This window comes from Pagrus major, chromosome 8, assembly GCF_040436345.1.
Source record: "Pagrus major chromosome 8, Pma_NU_1.0".
NCBI classification, from domain to species: Eukaryota; Metazoa; Chordata; class Actinopteri; order Spariformes; family Sparidae; genus Pagrus; species Pagrus major.
The window spans coordinates 20,372,944-20,392,785 of NC_133222.1; the positions used below are offsets into that span (position 1 = coordinate 20,372,944).

At 39.6% G+C, this 19,842-nt stretch overlaps 1 protein-coding gene across 1 annotated transcript; it reads right to left on the reverse strand.

Moving 5' to 3' along the window:
- Positions 1 to 363: 363 nt before the first annotated feature.
- On the reverse strand, positions 364 to 12,004 carry LOC141001386 (rhombotin-1-like). Its single transcript, XM_073472449.1, has 5 exons — positions 11,872 to 12,004; positions 9,770 to 9,983; positions 3,905 to 4,030; positions 3,471 to 3,579; positions 364 to 389 (listed from the first exon to the last, which is right to left on the reverse strand). Exons 1-4 carry the CDS (start codon positions 11,891 to 11,893, stop codon positions 3,474 to 3,476), a joined length of 468 nt encoding a protein of 155 aa, XP_073328550.1. The 5' UTR covers positions 11,894 to 12,004; the 3' UTR covers positions 364 to 389; positions 3,471 to 3,473.
- Positions 12,005 to 19,842: the final 7,838 nt, after the last annotated feature.

Below are 19,842 nucleotides of genomic sequence, written 5' to 3' on the forward strand. Positions count from 1 at the left end.
ATAGACAACTAAGTATTTTTCTCTGTGATGGATGACTTGGTGTGGCCTGATTGGCTTCCCTCCATCCATCTAGTATTTCAAGACTTTTCAAATAATTTGTTGAATGCATAAAAAAGGGCAGAACCATCTCAGTCCATGTTAAGCACTCTGGAAAACATCCTCCTCGTAGTTCCACTGTGTTGATCTCTGGACTGTCTGATCAGAGACGTCCGTTTTCAGGATTGTTTACCACGCAGCTCTATAGTTAAGAGTTCAATCATGGGCTCCTGGAAACATGTCCCATTGGCGTTGTTTTCACACATGGTTCAGTCTGAAACAGGAAGCTGGCGAGCCGACGGTGCTGCTGTGAGTTTCTTGGTTCAACTGGCTCAAAGTCGTCCTGTTCTGACCTGCAGAGAGAGAGGAAAGTTTTAAACAGCTCCAGGTGACTCTGTGTGGTTTTACACATGATCAGCTCCATGTGTCCATTATCTTATAATTAATTGTGGTGTACGTTATCAACGAATGGTGGTGTGATTTGCTACAGAGGAACTATCTTAGAAAAAACATTAAATATCATTTTTATTATATTTCAAAGACAGATAAGTTGTAACTTTATTGGAAACCAAAGACTTACTGTATGTGAAAGTAGGCTGCATTTTACTACAGTATCTGTGTTTGGAAAATATCTGTTGAGCTTAAGATATGCACTAATCTAGACAGGAGACAGCTCTGAGTGCCTAATAAATCAAGCTAGATCCATTTATTTCCCCGAGGAGATTTTAAAAATATTTCTATCTGAGCCTTTTTTATGACTCTTGTGATTTTATATTCATAAATTAGATTTTGCTGCTTGATTGCTGGATGCCTGGATTTGGACATGTACTTGTTTGCTGTTTGTGTGGATTTTTATTGCTCTCAAGTCTCTCTTGAAAAATATCTCAATGTCAATGAGACTACCTGGTTAAATCAGGTTACTATCTTGAATTAAAGTCAACATGGTAGAAAGAAATTCTTGACTTGTCCCACATTGTGACGTGGTTACGTAACACCATGGTGTTTTCTTGTTATAATTCATACAATGAAACGATACAGTAAATTGCGAGCAGTATTATAAAGTGTTACTAAAATCTCATGGACCGTAGTCAGCACCATTTTCTTACTCAGGCTAAATTCTGCTTCTTACTCATTTACAAACTAGAAAATTAACATACAACTTAAATGTATTTGTCCTGTCTTTTAAATGATTGAGAATGAGTTAATCTGGATTTTTCCCATAGTCAACATGAAAAGAGCTTTACCCTTTGAGTACACCTCCCTGTTTTCACTTCAGTAATAGAGTTGGTGATTAACGAGACTGAATGCAGCTAATTCCCTGAGGTTGTATAACTCAGTAGGAGGTGAGTGTATTGAAGAGCAAAATGTCACTTATGTAATTTGGTTTCACAATTCAATTTCACTGATATTCAGAATAAACACAGAATCTGATTTGTATTCATATTCTATAACTTTTCATCCACATTCAACCCAGTGGCACGAAGCTCTTAGATAAATTAATGTGTAACTCAAGAAGGGGGAGAACCAAGAATAAATACACATAAAAAGCAGTGGGCCAGTGGTCACATTTTGACAAAAGTTTAAATAAATCTGCCAAAAATCCAACATCAACAGAGTTATTTGGGTCTTGAGAGAAAAAAGTCAGAGAGTTACAACATCTGGAAGCCAAAAAACCTTCAGTGTGGTCATTTTATCAAAATTACAGAGTTGGAGCCACATTTCTAAAGTAGACCTCCATTCTGACGCTCTCCAAACAAAATATACAGCGAATGACAAACATCTGTCCGCACATGAATAAAAGATTCCTCATTTCGCACCTCAGTTAACGTAAAATTGAAATAGCCCTCAGAGTTGCTCAAGTCCTCAAATGTATCAAGATTTAATGCAGAAAAAGTCAAATGATCTCCCGAAGTGTCTCAACGTGAACTCTGGAAGACCCAAAAAAGTACAAACTGTCCGTCAGATGTCCTGTGTGGTGTCGTGTGTTTTATGAACTGCAGTTGTAGAGTTGGTATCATAATGAGAGGTTGGGCCGCTGGTGGATTTCGGGCATGTTTTTGAACCCTGAAACACTCATAATTGTGGATTTTGTGGTTTTTTCTGCACTTGCTTTCAAATTTCTCCCATCTGCCCTCACAGCCGATCTCACGCTGCTCACGCCGTCGAGAGGCTCAATGGAGGAAAAGCTCTGCTGCTCCCACAGGAGTTATTTGTCTGCTGTTTAAAGCTTTAAAGATGTGTTTAAACCTGCAGGCAGTTACGAGAGGTAACTGTTTAAAAAAATGTGATTTCCCTAAAAGAAAACTGCAAACTTCACACTCTCATTCACCAAACCAGACAACAGCCTGTGTACTTTGAGGGACAGTAAAGTGATTGATTTTCTTCAACAGATCAACTACACATAACATGACTGTTTGCCTGTCTGGACATCAGATTTGGGCTCCTTATAGCTGAAAATCCATTCAGTATTCTTATTTAATTCTATTAAGCTGCATTTGCATTTACCACCTGTCAAATTAGAGGGGCTGTTTTTACCCAAAAGAGGGCGGGGCATGACCCGAGGGCAAAGTACCCAGATGCTCTCATCTGTAAGAATTTAATGCGGATCGCGATAAAAAAAAGACTAAAACTAAGTTGATCGCAGTGAATTTCCTTTATCGGGATAATTGTGAATATCTCCACATAAGTGAAAAACCTTGATAAGGCACAGTCTTATATTGATTTTCTGATTTATTTAGAATAAGATCTATGTCCGATCCATGATGCAACAGAAATAGACTTCTTAACAAAATGTAAGGTGAAGTGATTCCAGTCTGTTTTAGTGCCATTTTAAGAGTTTTATGTATATATTGATTATCAGGATAATATTGTAAATCGTACTTATTTTGGGTATATCATGACTTGATATTTTCATATCGTCCCATACCTAGTATAGTACAGCTTGTAGAGCTCCATTATCAGTTTAAATTTAAGGGGCAGCGTTTAAAGATTCAGCAGCCACAACAAATACAAGTTTGTCTCACTGATTTAAAAGGTGACTTTAACTGAGGCGCTGTTTGGCTGGTTTCAATTTTAGCGCAGTAATGAATGAGACACATCCAGCTCTCAGCCTGATTTATATGCCCTTGAGACTTTTTAAATATCACAAACCAGACGTGATGCACAACAAGAATAATATTAACAGACATTCTGCGCTCATAAATGAACATATGCATCCAACGTTTTCAAAGATAAAATGCCTCATCAACATATCTCTGGATCCTCTTGCTCATGTCAGCAGCCCTATGGTTTGAAGTCTCCTCTCTACATATGGTCATATCTGGGATGAGCTCATGAGCTCACTTGTATACCTTCCAGATATCTCAGCGCATGGTTTAGTTCAAACTGTCAGAGCAGCTGTCTGGGCCTGTAATTCATCCTCATCACTATATTACCTCTTATTGAGGCTGCCTCTCTGTGCTGCCATTAAGATGGCCTCCTTCATAGTCCAGCTGGCACAGGATCATGTTGTTCTTGAGGAAAAACTTGTCTCCCACGCAGAATCTGCAGAGAGAAATAAAAATATGGAAGTGGTTCTTGCACGAGCTGAGTGAATCGTGAGGTCCCGGAGGAACATTTCAGGCATTTTTTTTAAAAGCATTTGTGAACACCATCACTGCATAATCAGAAAATTAATCTTGCATGATTGCTGGCTGATTAACTATCGAAGTGATATACAAAGTTTTACCCCCTCGAGGTTTCAAACTGTGCAGTAAGTTTCATCACACTCTGATTACAATGCTCATGACGACCAGTGAGCTCACTAGTACACCTCCCAGATAAGTCGACTGAATTTGATCTCCCTGGCTAATTGCTCCCCTAATCTTACCTCTGGCGGCAGAGCTGACAGGCGAAGCAGTCTAAATGGTAGACGTTGTCTCTGGCTCTCATCACCATCTCAAAGGCAGGGATCAGCTTACTGCAGGCTGCACAGTTCCCCGTCACCCCGAAGAGCCTGCAGAGGGGAAGAGGGCGACAAGCAGACCTGAAGTCTGGACGCACTGATATACATTTCAGCCAAGAGCTGAAGAGGGGAAAAACACTGAAAAAAAGGGAGGACGAGTCTAAAAAGTAGTTCAACAGGACGCTCTGTGTCTGAGTCGGTGTAAAGAGGCAAACTGCATTTCCAGGAATTATTGCCTGCTTATTGCTGTTGCTACTATATTGCTTACATCCTACTGTATGGATTATGAGCAGCCAAGTGGGAACAATCATTCACATCAGCCTCCTCATTGAAATTCTGAGCAGAAGATATAAAGATGGTGGGCGATAACTGTAAAAGTGTCAACAATCTAGAGCCAAAATAACCACAGAGCCTACATCAAAGTTAAATGTAAATAAAATCCAAGATTAACACTGATACGATCAAGCTACTGTTAGCTAATTAACAAGATTAAGTCTACCGCCATGCTAATATGGCTCACAACAACAATGCTTACTTGTTATCATTTAGCAGGTATAATGTTTACCATGTTCGACATCGTAGGTTACTGTGTTTGTATGCTTAAAGTTGCTAACTAGCTCTAAACACAAAGTAGAGCTGAGGCTGAAGGGCTTATCAGTAACACCTTAAAATAACCATCACTAATAAATGGTACATTTTAAAGCTAATTAAACTTTAGTTCATCGTTATTTGACAGCCAACAAACAATGAAATGTTTTCTAAACCATTAATCAAGCAATTGTTTATTTTAAAGTTGCACCTGATGTTTATAATACAATAAATGTATTTTATTAATTATAACGTTTTGTCAGAATCTTATTTGTTTTGCAGCTGTTTGGTCACAATCCACTTAAAACTTAAAAGGTTTCAGGACAGCCAAAGTCATTAGAATGTATCCTCTGGAGACTATGACAGTCTTTTCTTGGCAATCCATCCACATTTCAGTGTGGACCAAAACTGCCAGACCAACCAACACTGCTATGAATACAGCCACACTGCTAACATGCAAACGAGCAAGCCTAGAACTTTTACTGGCATCACCTGAATCGTTATCTGGCAACAAGTGACAAATAAGGAACTAGTCGGGACTTAGTGGACCATGCACAATAGAAGTATATTAGAGTGACTACGAGGAACTTTCAGGTTTTGTTGATTTTAGCGACCCCTTCTGACAAAAGCGATACGTCACCAGTGCCTGCTGTTGTAAAGATCTTTGCTAGTTTGTAATGATTAACTCCTAAATCTGTGAATCTACATAATGTTCACTTCCTGATCAACTGTTTCACCTGTTTCCTGTTTCTTGAATTCCCCCTCTGGATCTACTAAAATGATCTTATCTTTCTGGATATGAATCAGCAACTGAGCAGCACAAAAAGCAACAACTACCCTTTGATTTTGAGTTATGTGTTTACTTTTGTGTGCCTCCTCAAATAGAGTGTTTTTCTTCTTACAAATTTTCACTTTTCATCCCTACATCTTAACATTTTAAGGCTTGTTACTTTAGCTTGAATGCATCTGAGTGGATTATGTTTATTTTGCATCATTGCACGTCGCCTTCCCAACATCACAAGACTGATTTCAACCTGTCAGTGCAAATCACACACGGAAGACGTAGGAGGACGAAACGGCATAAAAGACGTAAGAAGACGGAAACAGACAGAGAGGGGTACTGGAATGGGGAGAAAAGTTGTGTTAGTGTCTCATATCTGCAGAGACCCTGCAGCCCTCTGCCTCGACGCTTTACCAACCCAAAATGTGCAGTTCGTAGCCTGGAAGTGAAACTCAACAATCGTCGATCTTTGTGGTGCGTTTAGTAACAACTCAGACAAATCCTGCTGATTCATCCTTTGACTCAAATAGTCTTTGAATTATATTAATATGACGTGAGGTTCTGTTACAGTAGCTTTGCACAGAAATGGCCGGTAGAAATGTCCTTCAGAGGGAGACTCTTTACTTATATACTTTGAGTACATTTCAGAGCCTGTACTTTTACTTTTACTTGAGTAAAGAAGTTGAATCAGTACTTCTTCTCTACGCAAGTATCTGTAATTTTGCCATCTCTGGTATTTTTATAGAAATCTAAAACCTAATCCTCACATACACAGTTTATTTGTGTCTTGTTCAACTTGAGCTTGTTTTAGCTTGGTCTCTATTTATGTACGGTGTGATTGAAGGCTTCCCAAAGCGGCAAGCCATCTTAAAATAATGTTGTAACAATGTTCTTCTTATTCTGTGTGAAGGCAGGATCACTACTATTTAGATTGTTTCTACTTTAAGCAAACTTCTGTTGCCGCTGCAGGAAACTTAGATGATTTTTCTCATGAGTGTCAAATAAAGCGTCCATAAACTGGCCAAACTTGGATCACTACTGCATTACATGAGCTGCTGATAGAGAGCATCAAAATGGAAATTCACAGATATGAAAATGTCACTTTAAGAACCAGACGACTGTTTTTTGCCTTACAGGGCTTCAGAACTTGAGAAGTTGAGAGTCGATTTATTACACTCCTCTGAATACTAACAATTTATCTGACAGCATTTGAACTCTGTCCTCAATCTACCTGAGAACAAACCCTGTGTTGTTTTTAAATACTGTGTGACTCAGTGCTGACCAGCTGCAGATTGCTTCACCTCTCATTCACCTCTAAAGGAACGAACAAACGGCTCCCTCAGAGCCTGACACACATGAAGATAAGTGGCCGACACTGATTTCCATATTCCATTAGAGGCCAAATAGAAAAGGAGGTTTGAGGGGGAACCGTTATGAAAAACGACATCCGCAGGAGGAGGGAGGAAAGCGCCCGAGCATGTGGACGACAATGAAAAACGTCATCAAACGAGTGACCAACTCTGGAACAAAAGAGAGTCCTAATTAACTGAATGTTCTGATCTAACGAGCCTGAGTCCTGAGCAGGCACCTGGTGGGTTTTTCATTCTCCTTAACGAGGCTACGAAGCTCAATGCTAATTCTCTACTAATGGTCCAATTAAAAGAAATCACATGGTTTTAATCCCGCTCTTCAAAGGCTTTCGGTCTGCACCCTCGCAATGATGAGGAAAACAGGAGGCAATCTAGCCAATTTAACTGTCAAAAGGGGTTTTGGTCTCTTAAGTGCAGCGCAGCTAATGAGAGACTTAGCTCCAACCAAATCCAGCTGGATTGTACATGAGACTAACACATGAGTTCAGCAATGTGGCTGAGATATCAGGAGTTCTCCTGCTGACCTGACACCAGACGTCATTATTTCAGGCAAGAAAATGAGGGTGTATAACTCTCAGATGGGCCGTTTGAGGCAGGTTAAGGTTTGTGTATAAGTGGTGTCATCAAGATTCATGGGCAAAAGATTGTGAAGGTTGAAACCTGCTTAAATCTACAGTGAAGTTAAAACATGCTTTAAATAAATTAAAGTAATTGGAGTGAGGTTATGCAACACTTGACCTCTCGGGTCTGTGAATCATTATACAAAGAAGGAGCTGTTCTTCCAATCTGAAAACATTTATTTCTATCTGAAGAGTTTCTAAAGAGTCTGAAGTGCTTCAGAGTGTGACAAGTGTGAGAGACTTGGCAGATAATGTAGCATTAGCATTAGCAGCACTTTAGTTGTGTTACTGTCGCTTGGTAGCAATGCTCTTATAGCGATATTTTGACATTTTTTTAAATTTTCTTATTCACTTTCTTGACAACAACTTAGCTGGAGTCAGCAGACAGTTAGCTTAGCTTAGCTTAGCTTAGCTTAGCATAAATGGATGGAAATGGCTATCTCCAAAGCTAAGAAAATCAGACTGCCAGCTCCTCTAATGCTCACTAATGAACACATTATATATCTAGTTTGTTTCATTTGTTCAAAAACCAAAGCATAAAACTGACAATCAGTGTTTTACAGGTCGGTTATGTGCTGGACTGTTTGCAAGGCCACCAGAGACACTCTGGCTACACTGAACATGTAAGGTATGCAGCCCATTTGTGGAGGTGGTGTGCAGCTGAATAACGTGCAGGGTTGTTTGAGTCACAGGTAAAAAAGATGTTGAGTTGGGATAGTACAGCCCAGTCACCAGGATATAATGTTAGCAGTTAACATTTACAAACCACAGATATGTCCAAGGTTGACATCAGTAGCAAATGTGGCATATCACGTTCACATTATAATCTTATTAGCCTCAGACTTTCACACAGGGAAGTGGAGGGGATGGTGGTGGTGGTTTACAGCCAACTAGGCTGCCAAACAGCTGACTGCAGTTGTTTGGTGATCAAAACCATACAGTTGAAGCTGGACAGAGTCTTTTTCTGTATACAGGTAGTTTCATTTAGCAAAATACAGACACTTTATGAAACATTTCTGTATAAAAGGGCTGTGCACATATCGGCTAAAAATATAAACAGAAGGATATTTTTATGTTTGTAGAGCAAATCTCAGTGGCACATACAGCACATGCTGCTCTCACGCCTGCTGTAGCCACTTTCATTTTTTACAGTTCACATATGTAAAACATGTATTTACAACTTGTCTACCTGTTAAAATTTTAAGTTAAAATGTATTATTGGGTGCAGCCAAATTCTGTACTGGTGCACCTAAAGGGAAAAGTTAGGTGGACCAGTGCAACCAGTGTGAAAAATGAGTCTGGAGCCCTGAGTATTGTTGCATATTTGTCATTATTATCAAATCTTCACGCTTGCTGCTTTCATTACTCAATGCCAACTTCACCACCTAGTCTCTCATTTCATTCCCTTTTCACGCTTTATTGTCTGAAAATCAAACCAAATTAGCATGAAAGTTCATTAAAAAGGTTAAGTGACCAGAGAAAGCTGAGCCGTCATAAACCACATGATCCACTACTCGGGCTTCACTCCCCTTCAACAAAGACTAAAAGGAACTAAAAGGTCAACAATCTGCCTATTCTGCTGCTGTTAAATAAAAACTATGCAAGGTTATTGCTTTTCAAATACAGTTGAACGCAGAGAAGTCTGTATCCACTAAACTTTACTTTAATGAACTCTGAAGAGTCAAAAACAGACTGAAGAAGCACATCCAAAGGTTGGTAAAACATGCTTAGACTTGATCTATTAATTGAGCTGTTTTGTAGGATCCTCTCAGAAACATGACACACCTGGAGTGAGGCTTTGCTGAGTTTGGGGCAAAAAAAGCTGCGAGCAGTCTTTTTGACTTTGTGAAATTTGGCTGCCTGCCTAGCTGTGCTGTTTTTGATTGAAACCTTTATCAAATTAGCCGAAAGGATCCTCAAAACCTCTGAATGAGTTGACTCAAGATAGTTTACACCAGTAATCTGCATTGTGGAAGCTCACTGTTGTTTTGTAGATGCATTATACAGTAGTATTTAGTAAAATATTGATGGCAAACCAAGACTACTCGTTCATTACTACATCTCTCCTTTTAAGTTACAAATCTGCTCATGTTCTTCATTCAGTTTCTGCTCGATCCTCAATGAGAGGCCACTGTAACCGCTTTAACATTATACATTATCAACTTAAATGATAAAATCCCCCAATAATTAGTTTCTCAGTCCATAAAACATTTCTGGAGATTCACAGCAAAACAGTACAAAACTGAAGTAGATGGAGACTTACTTTAAAATCTTTTAAAACACTTTTTGGGTGAACTGTTCCTTTAAAATTATCAATATATTGTGAACGCAACCTCTCTGATGGCAACAGCAATGGTGACAGATGATTTGTTCCCCTCTCGTTTCCTTTCCCTTATTCAGTTTAGTCCAGATACACCTGTATGGGACTTACCTCAGGTAGTCCCTGCGGCAGAGGATGAGGTTGGCCCGGGTGTAGAGGGTGGAGCCCAGCCGTCCCAGGCGGCAGTCGCAGCAGGCGCACTTCAGGCAGTCCTCGTGCCAGTACCTGTCCAACGCCTGCAGCATGAAGCGGTCGCGGATCTTCCTGTTGCAGCCGGCGCAGCCCCGCGGCTTCTCCCTTGACTGGAGGGAGACGAGAGACACACCTGGCAGGAAACAACAGAAGACACAGAGCACAGAGACATTTGAAATGTCTCTCAGGAACAAGTAGAACATGTGTCATGACTAACAACGGAATTTATAGGAATATTGGAATAATTAAAGGTATCATTATATCATTAAATAGACAGAGACTTCCCAAACTCATAGGTTTTAACATGATCTCTAAGGAGATACAACATCATGAACAAACATTTGATTGTTGTATATTAACTGTTACGTGAATTATGATGATTTCAAATAAAAAATAACCAGTTAGGTCAGTTTAAATAAGGGCTGGGCATTATATCAATGTTACATCGTTATCATTATATGAGACAATATGTCATCCTAAATTGTGGAAATCATTATATCATGATATGACATAAGTGTTGTCTGTTCCTGGTTTTAAAAGCTGCATCACAGTAAAGTGACGTAATTGTTCTAATACTTGCCTTTACCCACTTAGTCATTACACCAGAGTCCAACGGTCTAAGCCCACAAGTCAAAATACTTATATTTTGCATTTGTTTCTGTTCATACACCCTTCTGTTTCTGCCAGACATCTCAAACTTAGTAAACAGTGATCCACTGTGAAATTCTTGTATTTCTTAGCCCACTTCAAGCGTTTGGCCTTGTTTCCCTCCTGAGAAGTGGTTTCGAAAACTGACATGTTGGACTGGAAATGTAGCTAATTCTGTATTCTTGATGGATTGATCTTCTGATGGTGTCCTAACTTTGGATCTGCCTGATCCTGCTTTGGATACAACTGATCCAGTTTCTGTCAAATGTTTCAGAGAAATCAACTGTGAAAGCTCCTATTTACTTCGAATATCAGTCTGACTTCTAAGAGTTTCATTTACTTAATAAATCCTCAAACTTTCTAATTATTTCCAGGATTATAAATTAACATTGTATGTTAATATTTTATGAAAGCACCAATTACAGCCTGATCGGCCAACAATACTTGTCTGTAATAAGCCAATATCGGTCGATTCCTCCCCATAATAATGAAATCAAGATATTTTGTCAAAATTGTGACCTTTGATGTTGTTGCCCAGTTGTAGTATTTATGAAGTGCTGTTGAATCAAGATATATATCAAGATCATATTACCGCCCTAACTTAAATGCAAAGTTATCAACAAATGTAATTCCCTAAAGGTGTATTATGATGGGGGGAAATGTCTAAGGACACTTTTAAGTCATTATTAGGTACACAAAGCCTGAACTAAAAAAGATGCACTATGTAATTTTGGAAAAGAAACTCAAAGTCAGACATGAAATAAAAGAGAAGATGACTGGTTGCTCTATTTAACACAATGTAGGCAAAATTTGTGTCGGGTGCTCTTAGAAAATGGGAAAAACATGTTGTCTTTTCAATGATTTAGCCACGAAAATAAAGGCTTTAAAATATTTCCCTCCTTGTTTCTTGATATTTTCTTTTTTGGAGTGCCTGAGATCAGAAATGTAACATTTACAATTATCGCAAGGTAATAAAACAAACTTAAGAGATATGTATCTGATGGATCTTAACATAACTTAGGGAAAAAAGCTGCCATCAGGTGGAATTAAGTGGTTGAAGCTTTAAAGGGGTCTTGCAAATACTGTCAAAGACATTTATGATTTAAATGTATTCCCCAAAACTACATACTGCTCCTTTAAGTTCCTTGTAGACTCAGTAGTTTTCTAGGGAGCATTACAAAGGAGTCAGCCTAATCATTAATCTTGATAAAAAGTATTTGACAGACTAAGTTTGATATGTAAATTGAGGGAATATCTGTTTAGTTTTTGCTGCACGGCTGCGTACAATCCTTCCCTTTTCTGTTGTCATATTTTACATCTAACACACATTCAGCACACAGAAATGTATGTCAGTCTCCTGCAGCTGTACTCACTCTCCTCCTTGTCCAGCACCATCCTCCTGGAAACAAACAGTCCAACAACAACAGGAGAGACGCCGCCGCTTCTCCTTCTTCTCCTTCTTCTCCTTCTCCTCCTGCGCGCACGATCACACCCCGCAGAGCAACAACAAACACCGTGACACTCTGAATGGATGACAGTATTAACCCGGAGTCTCTCAAACTTCAGAAACACGGAGGAGAAGCAGCCATGGAGTCGCTTTGCGTGAGGGAGTAAATCGCCTGTGGAGGATGAAAGCAGCGTCCTCGGGTATCACCTTGGAGAAGAAACGTCCTCAGATGAAGAGCCTTTAAAAGAGCTGATGTCAGAGCAGAAGCATTTGTGTGTCTGCTGCTCCTCAGTCGAGCTCCTCTGCACAGACTGAGCCTCCTCGCAGACCTCCCTTCCTCTCCCTCCTCCTCCTCCTCCCTCCTCCTTCCTCCTCTCTCAGCAAAAAAAAAAACTCCCACAGTCAAATGGTTTTTTCAACGCTGCGTGCTAATTATATAAAGTCATTATGCTCAGATCTGATAGTAACCGCCCCCTCCCTCTCTGAATCAATTATTCAATAGACAGTCACACACCAGGACAGCCCGGGCCTGAGGTGTTTTAGAATGAGCTTATTCAACTCCAAGGACACCAATTATCTCCAGGGCGCCCTGTAGTCAAAGCACCGGCTCTTCACGAGCGTGCGCGTCGGTATGTGCGTGTACCTCTGTGTACGTGCGTGTGACATATATTAATCTGTTCATCTCTTATTTGTGCACTTATTTCTTTTACTTTCTAGGTAACAAAAGCAGTAATAGCTGAGATGAGAGTAAGAATAGCCATGCCATACATGCACTAAACTCTAATTACAGGGTCATGGAAGGAGTATTATGGGGTAGTTGGAGGAATATTAATGGTTTGTAGTCCTAAAACCCGGAAATCAGTTCGCATTTTGGCACATCAGGTCCCCTCGTCTCAAAGTCTAAGAGTTTTTTTTAATTTGTTTTCTGTTAAATGCCTGAGATAAGGTCTTAAGATATTTACATGTTTTGTTCTGCGACATAAAATACATCATTGAATGTCCCACATTGAATTATAAAACGCTTACATGTCTTAAAAACGGCGGTTGCTAACAAGTGGCTAAATGAGACTACAGATGTTAGTCACAGACATTAAATGTCATCGCAGTGAACACAGAGGCTCATCTACTCAGTCTGTCTTTACAGGCTGACTTTAGTTACAACATTTCTAACTCTAACTTTACAACAATTTATAGAAAATGTGTATAGTAACGTGTGTAGTAAGACGCTTAGTGGTGGGGACGTTTAAGTCATACGACTGCTATGTGGTCTGTTTATAGCCAACATTAGCTTTTTACCTCTTGCGATTTCATTTACACTTCAAAAATCGCAAAAGTGGTGTTCATCTGTGAAGTATCATACATGTGTGTTTGCCGCAAAGCTTATTTTTGGTGATATTCCAAAATCCAGTTTAAAAAATCCCATAGGCTTTTTGTCAAGGGAACCAGAGTGATGCTAACTTCTGGGTTAGCCTAAAAAAATACATCACTATTGGAACCTTACCTGATCATTGAATATTATAGTTATGTTATGATGCATGATGTGATTAAAAGAGAAGTGAGAAGTGAGAAGTATTCAGATATTACTGAGCCCACTTCAAAGCTGCAATACCACCGTGTGAAAATCCTAATGTTGCATAAGGTTACAAGTAAAAGTACTGTGTTCAAAAGTATAAGCAAGTACAAGAAGTAAAAGTACTCACTTCTTTTCAATAGGCCATTTCAGAACTGTACATATTTTATTATTGGATTGTAATTATCTATGCATTATCACTTTACAGTTGCAGCTTGTTAAGGTGAAGCTTATTTTAATTACTTTACATACCGCTGGGTCGCTTGTGAATCTTTCCCCAGGGATCAATAAAGTCTTATCTTAATCTGTAACAATACTTCATAATTTATTGATGTTGATTATATTTAACAGTTGCTCCAGGCTGGTGATGTTTTCACTTTGTGAGTCTGTCTATGTGTGTGTCATCCTAGCAAAATGTGGTCCTAGTGACACCTTGTGATTTGTCAATGTACATGTACGACGAGATTCAGTGAGACGTACCAGAGCTACAAGGAAAAAACACATATAAAATAAAATACTCATATAAAATATAAGCATGGATATAAATGTAAACATGAAAACTTGGAGGAGCACCGAACAGCTGCGTCTGGATGCACCGCCAAACAACTTGGTGCTTCAACTTGGTGTTTAAATGTCTGTCTGTGTGTGGACAATCTAACTCTTTGACTCTTTGCCAATCACAGGCGTGCTTTCTTACCTAACCCACTGTCTTTTAGGTAACAATGTGACTGAGGTCATGGCCTCCAGTATACAATTATACCACTCTTAACAGCAGGTTTTTTTAAGAATAAGATAAAATAACATCAAGTTTTAACAGTAGATCTATCAGGCCTAAATCGTATATGTCAGCTAAGTCCTGAATATTATATAAATACCATCTTAAAATAGCTAAGCTACATTACTAATAGACCCACCACAGACCATGTCCTTGTAATATTAGAAGAATATTATAGGAATACTCTAGATGAAATCTAAATAGCCTTGGAGCTCAATGCTGAGTCCCAGGCCGACTGTAAGTCACTATATTGACAATTTAGGAATCAAAATACCACAGAGTCTGTTAAGGTCATTATTTAAAGTTAATATTGAGCACCACAGAGGCTTTATTAGTCTCTGTAGATAGATTATTGGAACATTTTAGTGATTTTCTTTGAGCTTTTCAAGGCCAGTGCTCAGCCCAGTCCATAAACAACTCTGCAGCATGCTTCCAAATAGATCATCCGGCCCTAAATCCTCCTCATTAGAAGCTGTGGCATAAACAACTGTTCTAACATGGCCCCTGGATCAGGTCACACTAATTAACCAGCACCATCGACCGACAATTCCCTCATTATCCGCCCTCTCATCTGATCGCATATAGGCCGTCAAGACAGCTAACGATCAACAGACTAATTAATCAGCTGATGAGGTGCAAGTGAAGCTCCGGGTTCCCTCTTCATTTGGGAGACACATGGGAGCTAATTAGTTCAATTATTAATGCATCTAATTAAATAGTTTCTCTGGGTAATCATGGTTACTGTCTCGTCCTCCATCAAGCTGCACTGATAAATGGACCCACAGTGCAACAGACCCTTCTTGTCCTTTATTTTGACACGCATAAACTCCAATGCAACGGCTGGCCCAAGCCAAACATTACAGGCTATTCACAGGCCCGCACCCCATTAGGCTAATTGCGCTAAAAGCAGTCTGCCGATGACATTAAAGGTGAGCTGTGGTAAGGGCTCTAATTAGCAGTCCGTGAAAATAGGAAGGCTTTTTGGCCATCTGCTGCTTGCTTGCCTCGCCGTCATGTCCTCAGTGTGAAAAGGGCAAAGACAAATTTAGGCAATGTTTAGTGGAAGGGCTGTTTGTCAGATATAATGCCATGAGAGGCCGGGTCATTTCATACACTAACAGCCGAATTTAGAGGAGGGAAAACAAGAAAACTGCTGCAGTTTGTGGCAGCGAGGCCATATGGTTTTGCATATGAAACCACAGCCTGCTGCTTCTTGTCAGACTCAAAGGAGAAAAACAGTGTTTTTTAGACTAAGAACCCATTTTCTACCATCTATATTCAGTTTACATTTCCATCATTTCCCAACACTAATGAGATTCTTTTGTTTCCAAAGTATAGTGTATATATATAAAGTAAGTATAGTGTGTCGAACATAACTTAATCCTGGCTAAAGAGACACTTATAAAAAGACATAGATGTGAGATTTAACTTGAAGTTCCAGTGATTATTTTCAGCATTTTCTTCTGATTTATCTGTTTCTTAACCACACTAGCAGTACAGTCCTACGAATGACAATGTCAGTCCACCTCTCATCTGTCATTCAAGACTGGAATATCTCAACAACCACTAGACAGATTATCCTACCTGAATATTTTGTACATACAGTCATGGTGCACAGATGATGAACTGTACTTCTGTTTCTAGGCTCAGTGAATTGTCAAACTCAAAGTCTGTTGTTCTCTCTGTCAGTTAATTGCTTCACAAAATGCAGCATTGATATCAAATGTGTTACTATAAAATATCACAATACCGCAGAGTGCTAACTTATTTTGTTTTTTATGTTTTTCATTCTGCACATAATGGCACCAAATGGATCCCTCAACAAGAAGATAATCAGGGTGTCATAACCCCATCAGGAGGAACGGAGAGAAGAGGAAAAACACAGAGGAACAAAACCTGTGAACATTTTCACATTAACTTCACAAGTAAAGTAAAAAAGTTTTTAAAAAAAACTATAATGCAGAGTGCTGCTGCTGGTGCGTAGGTTTTATGCTTAAGGGCATGTTGCCTGTGTGTAACCAGCTGGGTTCTGCTGGCTTTCAGTGAACATATTTGAATAATGTTTTACTGCGAACATTATCTACCTGATCAACACCTGTTGTGGCTTTACAGTTAGCCCGACTAAGAGTTCCATAGAAGGCAGCTTAACAATGAGCAACTTGTGCTGATGTAAAGTTTACCAAAGTGACGTAAAAAAGAGAAGTAGGGGACCAAAGGAAGCATTGAAGAGAAGCATCATCCTACATTTGATATATGTGATATAAGTATTATTATCCAAAAGATCATGAACTCCTTGTACAAATCCTCATAAATCAAGTTCAAAGACCTGCCGCATACACAGCTCTGTATGGTCCTTTTCATGGATCATATTTTGGCACTTTCTGACATTTTTGGGCAGTGTACCTCAGCTGCAGATGCAGATCGCTGCACTTGAAGGGGATGTCTTTGATCTGTCAGCATCAAACTTGGCAATAAATCTTCAAATACAGTTTGGTAAGCACAAACCTTTCAAGGACAGGAACACAGCGTAATGCAATACGGCTCTTCACACCTTCTGTATCTGAATGAGGCCTCTGGAGCTTCTCTATCAGCCAGTAAAGGCTTAAATGTGGGGTGATTCTGAATTAATGCTGCAGCTTTAACCAAAATGTTCAATACTGTAGATTTTATAAACTAGAATGGTTGATGATTGTATTTTTGGTATAAGAACTGGCACATTACCTGGTTAAAACCCTAGTTAAAAGTTTAAATTGTTTTGTCACGTGACTTAGATTTATAGTATGAAAACCAAAGGGAACAATTAACTATTCAACCATTTAAAGGTACGCAGAGGCCGACTAATATTTCTAGCATTTATTGGGCATTCAAGAGGGAACATTATCACATTTTCCTGCATTTATCATGTTTTATGCACCATTTGGTGAATCATTTCCAGTTTTATTTTGTAGCCCTTTTCCCTGCTCACTTGTGCTCCATCATTAATGTTAATGTTCCTGTGTATTTAAGCCTGGGTTTCCCCTCCCTCTGGTTGGTTTGTCTGTGTGGTCCCTGTGTCTGTTCACCACTCCCACATTGCTCCCTCTGTTTCCTGCTTTTGTTCCCTGTGTTTTTGTACTTTTCTTTAGTTTATTTTTCTAGGGTTCTCCTTTGCCTGCCTTTTGTTTTTGGCCTTTTTTGTCACTTGCCTTTTATTGACTGCATTTTGGACTTCGCACTTGTGATTTTTGCAACGTGCCTCAGTGTCTGGTGTTTGGGTCTTGTTTTCCCGAACATGAGGGCACTGTTTGCTCCTCTTGAAGCCCCAAAGGCCACTTGGAAAAAGCACAATTACTGAATGAACAAAGATAACAGATCATTTTACAAGACGTATTTAGTGTCACACTCCTCCCACTGTCATTGAGGCTGTCCTGGCCTCAACAGACAATTGGTCAGCTGATCTAGTTCACCTGGGCCTTCCATGCTTTAAAAGTTCCTCTGTGCTCACTCTGTCTATCCTCCTTAAGCTGTCATTCACCTCACATGCTCTTCTTTTGGTTGTGTAATGCTGATATTGCTTATTTCAAGTCTCAGTTGCAAGACTCACTTAAACTTCTGTGAAGCGCAGATCCATAGTCAGGTGACATTCACCATTTAGGGAATACCAAAAGGATCACATTATGGCTGCAGTTTGTTGAGGTTTTAGCTACAAAGCTACTTCATTAGGGTTTATAAAGACAACATTACATGGTGGGCGTAAATTAAATGCGTTACATCCGTTAAAGGTGTTGAATTTTGCTCTCACATGGGACAAACGCCTGTCATCTGAAATCTTTTTGCGTGGAATATGCATCTGTTTTGTACTGTACCTGTACCGTATGTACTGCACACAATTTGAAAGCCTAACTTCATGTTACTTATGCACAGATTGGCCTGACATTTGAGACCAAAATTTTCATTTGTCTCTTTCACTGTTACGTGAAGTCATGTGGATGCTCTGATTTAGCAACGGAAAAAAGAGCCTTTGAGAGCCTATCAGGTTCTTAATCTCGCTCACTGCATTTGAAGAGTTTTGACAGCGTTACTGCAAGAAGATACCAACGTCTTACAAAACAGAATTCAATGCACAGACAGCAGGACGTCACAGTAAATGTAACAGGACACGGCAAGACACTGAGTAGATCACGAACAAGTCATATAACATATGAAAAGGATTACTTGTGATTCCTTTGCTTTACATTCATTGGATGTGTAATGAAACCAGATGATCCAGATGTAACTCATCAAAAATGTATGCACACACGACACTCACTACATTCGGCAAAACTAACTATACAGTTTGCCTCTTTTCACAGAGGATGCATCACAGTTTTCTCATTTTTGAAACCAACTCTTCAGATATATATACGTCCAGCAAGCAATCACTGTGTGCTCTCATGCAGAATGACACACAGTACATGGTAAAAAACTGTCCCCTTGGGCAACTCATACAGACTGGTGTCCACTGGTGTTTTCCACATGATTATAAGAGAAAAACACATGTTTCAGTTAAGATAATTCCACCTGTATCCTTTTTTAGTTGATCTGAATCAGAAACAAACTATAATTTCACCACACTGACATATTGTTTTCACATTTTTTAAGAAAAACAAGATTTTCTGTCAGCGCTAGACTAAACAACTTTAACTACTGTTACCACAGAAAAAGGCACTGAGAACAGAGTGGAGTATCATCTGATGTTGTAGACAAACTCTTCTGCTCTAACGTGGATCCATTATAGTGGAGGTTCAAGTCTTTGGAAGCCGTCCAATCCCCCGTCAGTCTGACTAAGCTGCAGAGTTTTAGATTGGAGTTGGGATGTGCTCACCAGCTGTGAGATTAAGGGGAACTGATCGATGGCCTTTCTGATTGGCTCTTGCGGTGTCCCAGCAGCATCCAATCCCCTTGGTTTGGATGATTGTCCTCAGTCGAGCCAAAACCAATTCTTCCTCCACACAGGGGCCAAATAAGATCACTGACCTGAAGCTACAAGGCCACGCTTGGAGGTTCTGTCTCCATCCATCTGCACTCCTCATCGCTCTGGAAAAAAATGAGATGGACAGAGAAGAAGATGAAGGAGACAGAATCAAATTAGAGTTTAAATGAAGAGTATTTTTGCACCATCACGGAGTTACACCTTCATTTAACGTGTATTTCCAGAGATCTTTACTATTAAGTGCTAAAGTCAGCGGTGTGTCTGCGCTGCTCTCTCCAGAAATTACCTGTCAGTCAACCTCAGCGGGTGGCACTGTGATGTCTCTTTCCTTAGATTTCCAGTTCCGTCTCTGTAGGTGGAGCTCTTTTCTTTTTCTGTTCAGCCTCTGTGGTTTATGGCTCCTGCTCCTGCCGACTACACAGTTCCTCTATCTATTCAAAGAAAACTGCTGTTGTTGCTGCTGGAAATGGAAAATGCATGACTTCCTGTGTGGCAAAGGATTTTTTGGAGAGAAAATGTGAAGTCTTTCATGAACTTTTTAAAGAGTAGAGATGCATCTCTCTGAAAATGTCACCGATCATTTGGTTAAAAACTAAAAACA

Excerpts from the sequence above, each read along its gene's own strand:
- LOC141001386 (XM_073472449.1), bottom strand. The coding sequence starts at position 11,893 with ATGGTGCTGGACAAGGAGGAGA. Across the intron at positions 4,031-9,769 it reads TGCCGCAGGGACTACCTGAG|GCTCTTCGGGGTGACGGGGA; the intron begins GTAAGTCCCATA and ends TCCCCTCTGCAG. Across the intron at positions 3,580-3,904 it reads TGTCAGCTCTGCCGCCAGAG|ATTCTGCGTGGGAGACAAGT; the intron begins GTAAGATTAGGG and ends TTCTCTCTGCAG.